General features: G+C 43.8%; 1 protein-coding gene across 1 annotated transcript; it reads right to left on the minus strand.

Moving 5' to 3' along the window:
• Positions 1-1,786: 1,786 nt before the first annotated feature.
• LOC121394349 (epoxide hydrolase 1-like) lies at positions 1,787-3,081 on the minus strand. Its single transcript, XM_041565176.1, has 3 exons — positions 2,930-3,081; positions 2,697-2,816; positions 1,787-2,266 (listed from the first exon to the last, which is right to left on the minus strand). The coding sequence occupies exons 1-3, from the start codon at positions 3,079-3,081 to the stop codon at positions 2,074-2,076; spliced, it is 465 nt and encodes a 154-aa protein (XP_041421110.1). The 3' UTR covers positions 1,787-2,073.
• Between the last annotated feature and the right edge of the window lie 4,708 nt (positions 3,082-7,789).

A 7,789-nucleotide genomic window follows, 5' to 3' on the forward strand; every position in this document is an offset into this window, starting at 1 on the left:
AAAGTAAATAAATCATTCATGTTCCTACACTAGGGACGAGCCCAGCACTGAGTAGTCTCTCCAGGACAGCAGGGAATGCTGGGAGTTGTTGTTCCACAGAGGGAGTTTGAATTACTTATTTATATGTATTGTTTTTTCTTTCAATGAAGGTTGGAATGTAATGGCTTATCTGCTGTATATCATCTCTTGTTTATGGCGCTGAACAGGTTAATGGTGTGGCCCTTGGTTACCAGCCAATCACTATGTTGTTGAGATAAAGGACAGAAACAAAGGCCAATCAGCATCCTCCGTCCAATTCTCAATCATTGCTGCTGATGATTCCCATGGGAAGGCGCTCCCTGCAACTCATGTAACTGCCCCTCCAGTCTGACGCTTTCTGCTATATTGTTTCAAGAGTCAGAACCACCAGTGCAATAAATCAGCACAGGGCAGAGGTATAATTGCAGTGACATTTACCCATCACTTTATAATCACTGCAGATGTGTAATGACTGCTGCAGACTAAATTGCAACGAGGGAGGAAGATTTGAATGGGAATATATGAGGGTATCGGTAGGTTTGGGGGAGGGGCAGATTTACGTGGGAATCACTGGCCCAGTTTAGCAATGGAGCAGAGCTTTGCTGGATGTTTACAAGTCAAGGGAAAGTTCTATTTATGTTTGTGTCTGTTTGTCCCCTCTGGGAAGCAGCTGAGTATCAAAGACAAGTGGCTGCGTTTGGGGTTTGCTGGTCTGACAGCTGCTTGGGGGAAACAAAGAACACAAAGCTCCGCCCCCTGGGGACACTTGCTGCAGACTGTAAGACATTGAGACAGACAGACAGCCCCATGGGAGGGGATATCACCTGCTTTTGTGTTGTCTGAGAATGTCTAATGGGCCCAGTCATGTTGCTCTGCTCCAGGAACACAATGTCACATCCAAAGTAAGATCACATGGCAAATCAGTCTTCTGCATAACCCTAATGGGCCCTCTCTACCTCTCCCCTCTCTTGTCCCCTCCCTCCTCACTCTACTTCCTTCCCTCTCCCCTCCCTCTTTCCCTTCTACTCTCTCATCCGCCCTCCTTCCTTCCCCTCCCTCTTTCCCCTCCTTCCTTCAACCCCTCCTCCTTCCTCTCCCTCTTCCTCCTTCCCTCCCTCTTCCCCCTCCACCCCTCTCTCCTTCCTTCAACCCCTCCTCTTCCTCCCCCTCCCCTCCCTAAACGCCACTCTATTACTGCGCATGTGTGAGGTCTTGGTCAGGGGCAGTCCACTTGGATGGCCGGATTGCCTAGGGCGCCCGTTTGGCTTGGCCCAATCATGTGCTTTGGGTTTCTGTACCAGTCCAAATGCTCCCAACCCTTTAGCAGAGAAGATCTGAAGATGCCCCAGTAACCCCCCCCCCCATTTTCATATATATAGTGAATAAATTACCCCCTCTTGTAAAATATAAGGATATTATAAGTTACCGAGGAGTTTCATGACCATATAAAAACCTGAGGCCAAAGGTCATTTATTGTAATACACAAGTTTCAGTGAGTCATGTGACAGAACTGACATCAGAACTCACCATTTATAAGGATATAATTTACAGGATATTCATGGTTCTTGTGTATTATATATAAATATACACACACACAATATAACAGTAACAATACAAGGCTGGTTAGTAATGAATTCAAAGTCACATTACATGGCTGCATAGAAATCAGTACAGTCTGCATCTGAATTGATTCATAATCAGCCCCATGGCATCAGTCTCTATGACAGATGAAACTCATGTTCTGCTTGATGATTTACCCCTAAGTTTAGTGTCTCACCAGCAGCCCAGAGCCCACTGAGCATGTGCAGAGCCACTGACACAGAAAATATTCCTAACAACATCCAAGATGGGGAGCTGCTGGGGACACAAAAAGACCTGGATCATTACTGTTATAGGGCTGCTGAACCTCTGGGGTTTTCAAACCAGTGTTTTATTTTAGGCTTAGCATATCCTTTAATGGTGCGGTTACATTCTCTTTCTTTATATCTAAATGTTATTGTTTAGTTACAGCAACCGCCCCATATGAATGATGGAGAGAAATGAAATGTCTGCACTTTAGCAGTAGCTTACAAACTGTTGGACGTCCTTAGCCAGAAGTTCTGGCTTCTCGAAGGCTGCAAAATGGCCGCCCCTGGGCATGTAATTAAAGGAGACAATATTGAGGTATTTCTGCTTGGCCCAGAGGGGAGGACAATGCACCAGCTCGTTGGGGAAGGAGACGACGCCTGTGGGAACCGTCACTGGAACCCTGAAAAACATGAGAAATATATTTTCATTACAGTAACACCAGCCATTGTATTAGGGGCAGAGACACCACCAGGGTATTTTATACTTCCCTTTATTATATTTAGTGCGGGGGGTCCATTAAAGTCTTCTACTCCAGCTCTATCTAGAGTGTTCCAGTTTGGGTCCAGGGCCGGATTTACATCGTGTGCGCCCCTAGGCCCACTTCCGTTCGTCGCCCCTGTCCCCTCCAGTGGGACAGGAGCAATGGGGATTGGCGCACTGGAAATTAAAAAAATGATTGTATCTTCAGCGCATCCCCGGTGTTTTTGAACCAATGTGGGTGTGGTTGGGCAGCATGCCGCCCCCTAAAAGCCCGGGCCTAGGTGGCCTTTCCACAAATCCGGGCCTGTTTGGGTCTACTGGGTAAAAAGATTGTGCCTTATTGTCCTTACTTCTCATGCTTAGCTGTTTCAATGCCCTTGCCAAGAGCCTCCTTGTAGAATCTCATGGAGGAAACGATGGAGCCTGTCACCCAGTAGACGTTGGTCAAAAGGTCGTTCAATGAGAACTTCCTGCGATGCACAAATGTCTATAAATTACTCATAACCTAATGCAATGGTGACGGCCCCAGGCTGCAAATACAGACCCCACAAGATCAGTGCAAGGATATGACTCCACAGGTTACCTCTCAAGTCCTCCATCCTCATGATCCTGGAAGTCTAGGTCATTCCATGTGGAGAACTTCTCCAGGATGAAGGCAGCGAGTCCAACTGGGGAGTTAAAGGTAGCAGGGATGTTAGAAAGGATTGAAACTTGGCAACACTCCAGTTTTTTCATGGCACTGATGGCAGTTTAGTAGGCATATATGATGGCAGCTAACTGGCTGCCAGTTTGCAATACCGTGGTACTGGCCTACCTAGAGGGGTCAAGAGCTGTGGCCGAAGGGGGGCTCAGCCTAAAGGCCCCTTAGGATAAGATTTGTTGTCCTAGAAACATCTACAATTCCCAGCTTGAAGCTTCAATTGGTTGAGATTTAGGATAAGGAGAAACTACACCCCTCTTAGTCCCTATTAGTAGGTGCTTCCAAATGCACTGGTTCCCAAATGGTGGGACTGACCTTGGGAGGCCTGGAGCAGTTCTAGAGGGGACTCAGTCTGAAGGCCAGTAAGGGCAACATTTGATGACTATTTTACCGTCTAGATATTTGTGGAAATTCAGCAAAAGGGGACAAGTTATTGGACTGAAGTCAGGAATCAGGAGACTTCCCAGTGGTGTAAAAGGCTGGGGTGAAGTTGGAGAAGGAGTGGAGCTTTGGAGCTGAAAGCTGGAAGCCCCAAAGAAAGGTCAAGTCAGGGCAGGGGCCCTATGAGTGAAGAACTAGCCATTGTGGGTTACACGCTATAGCAGGTGCTCTAATGTTTCCATTATTATTACATTCGATTATTCCACAATGCGGTACTTATTATCTGACACACACACGTCAATACAGTAGCCAATGAGCCCCAACAAGGAAAGTTAGTGGGTACAGTGACTATCACCAGGGGTCCAGGACTGCTCTACAAACTTCTAGGAGGTTCCAGGGTGCAAAATTGTTAAGGTGTTCCAATGCTTAAAAGAAAATGATATTTCTGATGGACGGCAATATGGAGGGCAGATTCACAACCACACACGCAAGGTGCAGTATTGGCTGCTCCCACTGACTGATCTGGCGTTTTACCCTTGTTAATAATTGATTTCAGTTTAAACAGCATCTGCCTCTGTGCGGTGCCAAAGTCTCATAAGGGGCGGATTTGCAATTGAATGAAAGGTTCTTATCTTAGATCTACAGCTTCAAATGATCCCAGGGTGCAAACGACAAAGAGAAGAGAAAGAAAAATGGAGGAAAGAGCCACAAATTGGGCCCCAGTGATTATTAGGCCAAGATTCAATGCTTTTTAAGCAGGGGCCTCCTGCTTAAACAGCCCTTATGTAAGATACTTGGGGGTTTATATATAATTGTGTTCAGAATAATAACAGTCTGACATCACTAACCTGATCAATCACTGTTTTTGGTAGAAATTATATTTCTACATGGCAAATAATTTACTAGTAGGTGTAGTAGAGCAATAGAAACCCAACAGTCATGACATGCTGCTGATTCTGTGTCATTGAATCATTCATTGAGGCTTGTTCCAAATAATAACAGTGTGGAGTTCAATTAGTGATTTTATTCATTCTGTGATAAAACAGGTGTCAATTCCGGCCCTTATTTAAGGAACGAAGGAGCAAATGTTGTGCTGCTGGTTATAGTACATTTCTCTCTGAAAATCTGAGTAAAACGGCTCATTCCAGGCATTGAAGAACAGCGTACTTTGTACTAAGTTGATTGGAGAGCGGAAACATAGAAAGGAGTGCAGAAAATGATAGGCTGCTCAGCTAAAATGATCTCAAATGCTTTAAAATGGCCAAAGCCTGACATCAAAGAAAACGGAAAACTACCATTCAAATGGGTAGAAGAATAGCCAAAATGGCAAAGACTCAGCCAATGATCAGCTCCAGGAAGATGAGAGAAGGAGTAAAGTTACCTGTGATACTGTTACAATTAGAAGGTGCCCATGTGAAGCTGAGCTATCGGCAAGAAGCCCCCGCAAACTCCCATTGTTAGAAAAAAGACGTGCTGAAGAGCTTACAATTAGCCAAAGAACACATTGACTGGCCTAAAGAGGAATGGCACAACATTTTGTGGACTGATGAAAACAAGATTGTTCTTTTTGGGACTAGGGGCCACAGACAGTTTGTCAGATGACCCCCAAACACTGAATTCAGTCACATTACAGAGTGAAGCCGGGGACACAAGTATCATGATATGGGGATGTTTCTCATACTATGGTGTTGGGCCTATTTATCACATACCAGGGATCATGGATCAGTTTCAATACATCAAAATACTTGAAGAGCTCATGTTGCCTTATGCCGAAGAAGAAATGCCCTTGAAATGGGGGTTTCAACAAGACAACGACCCCAAACACACCAGTAAATGAACAACATCTTGGTTCCAGATCAATCAGATTGAAGTTATGGAGTGGCCCAATCCCTGGACCTTAATCCAATAGAAAACTTGTGGGTGACATAAAAATGGTGTTTGTGAGGCAAAATTAAGAAATGCAGAAGAATTGTGGAATGTAAGAGGTTGTTGAAAGTTGGTGGACTCCATGTAACAAGGATTTGCAGCAGTTCTCACAAACACTGATTATACAACTAAATATTAGTTCAGTGATTCAAAGGAAAGCAAAATCTTAAAACATGTTTCAGTTTATACAGTGAATGTCTGAGTTTGTAAAGAAGAATGCAGACACTTCTATTTATTGGATCCATTTTTCTTCATGTTTTGATTTGGAATAGAATGTGCAGTGTTCCTAATGCATTTGTGTGTATGGAAATAAAAGTTATTATAAGGATTTTGAGCTTTATTTACTTTTTAAACACACTGCTATTATTCTGAATACAATTATAATTCAGGAAGGTTTCTAGAGTTAGTTTTAAAATGCCAATGGCCAATTGGCATTAGCAAGTGCTGGGGGTCCTTTACAGACAATAAGTTTTAGTTGCAGAAGCTTTTTATGAACCAGACTCTACCCTCCTCCTGATCCCATGCAGAGGACAGAAAGTCATTAGGTGACACACAGCAATTGGTCAGTCCAAAGAAGAGGCTCAGTCTCCAGCCATCGACCAATCATACTGCAATATACTGCAAGCAGCAGAGCTGAATATTCCTGCTCCATGGAGCTGAGAAAAAGAGACTGACAGAGGTGCAGACAAATGGAGCTGCTGCTGTATGGACAAAGATTATTAAGCAATCAAAGCACTTTTTTTAGAATAAGGGTAGCAAGGGCCCAAGAGCTCAGACTATCAGTGATAAAGTGAAGCTCAATGTACCTTTAAATCAAGGTCCCACTTCTTACCTGCGGTGTCAGGCTTGGTGGCCTGGAGGTGCATGTAACCGCTCTCCTTTATTATATAGGACACCACCTTCTTAAAGAAAGGGAACAGCCTCCGAACATCCTCGTCCTGGAGCCCAAATAATCCCGGGAAGTGTTGGTCTAGCACCACTGACAAGATTTGGGGCAGTTTTGTGGGCTTCAGCCATATTAATGTGCAGTCCCTTCACCTGGCTACACAGGGAGGCAAAGGCAGATATTTATAAGAAAACGAAAATCATATGGGAGCAGGTACACTGCTGTAATACTAAAACTTGACCGTTGAATTTTGCCAGCAAAGCTAAGTGCTGATTGGTTCGTGTTGGAGCACAGGAAGTGAGGAAATTAAAGGAACAGTAACAAACAAACAAGCTGCTGTGTAGCCATGGGGGCAACCATTCAAAGCTGAAAAAGGAGAAGGTTACACAGCAGATAACAGACAAGCTCTGTAGTATACAATGGAATTTTTCAGAACTTATCTATTATCCATTGTGTATCCTGTGCTTGAAATTGCTGCCCCCATGGCTACCCAGCAGCTTGTTTATATAAACTATAGTAGTACTTATCTGTTAGCTACTGTGTATCCTGTGCTTGAATGGCTGCCCTCATGGCTACACAGCAGCTTGTTTATATAAACTATAGTAGTACTTAGCTGTCATCTACTGTGTATCCTGTGCTTGAATGGCTGCCCCCATGGCTACACAGCAGCTTGTTTATATAAACTATAGTAGTACTTATCTGTTATCTACTGTGTATCCTGTGCTTGAATGGCTGCCCCCATGGCTACACAGCAGCTTGTTTATATAAACTATGTTGTGTTTCTGAAGCAAACATGTAAGTTTTACCAGTGCAGGACAGAATTACATTATATTTTCATTCCTTTAAGACACGTTTTGTTTTTGGTGTTACTGTTCCTTTAAGCACTTTTTATTCAATGTCAGTCCACATAACTGGCCCCTAACCCTGATAAAACTGCAGGGTCAGCTTCCTTGTGGCGCCACCGTCCATCTGGATCATGTTACTGTGAAAACAAGCAGGATTGTTGGGCAGTTTGAGATCCAAAAACAACAAATGCAGAAACTATGATTTAATCTCTGCATTGTGCTGCTTACAGAACATGCTGGGGGCCCAGTTCATACACCTAGGGGGTCCCCCTAACTAAAATCTGCATGTCTTAACCTCTACACTGCCAGGAAACACTTCTACTCTTTCATAAGGAATATACCAAAGTAATAAAACAACATTAAATACAAGTAAACTGTTCCTGCTGAATTGTGCTTAGTACAGGGGAATACCTATACTGCCATAGTTTTATGGTATCTCTCTGTGCAGACTATGAGCAAACTTAGGGGACTGTTCCTGCTGAATTGTGCTTAGTACAGGGAATACCTATACTGCCATAGTTTTATGGGATCTCTCTGTACAGGCTATGAGCAAACTCAGGGGACTGTTCCTGCTGAATTGTGCTTAGTACAGGGAATACCTATACTGCCATAGTTTTATGAGATCTCTTTGTACAGACTATGAGCAAACTTAGGTGCTGTTCCTGCTGAATTGTGCTTAGTACAGGGAATACTTATACTGCCATA

The sequence above is a fragment of the Xenopus laevis genome, chromosome 5S (genome assembly GCF_017654675.1).
Source record: "Xenopus laevis strain J_2021 chromosome 5S, Xenopus_laevis_v10.1, whole genome shotgun sequence".
NCBI classification, from domain to species: domain Eukaryota; kingdom Metazoa; phylum Chordata; class Amphibia; order Anura; family Pipidae; genus Xenopus; species Xenopus laevis.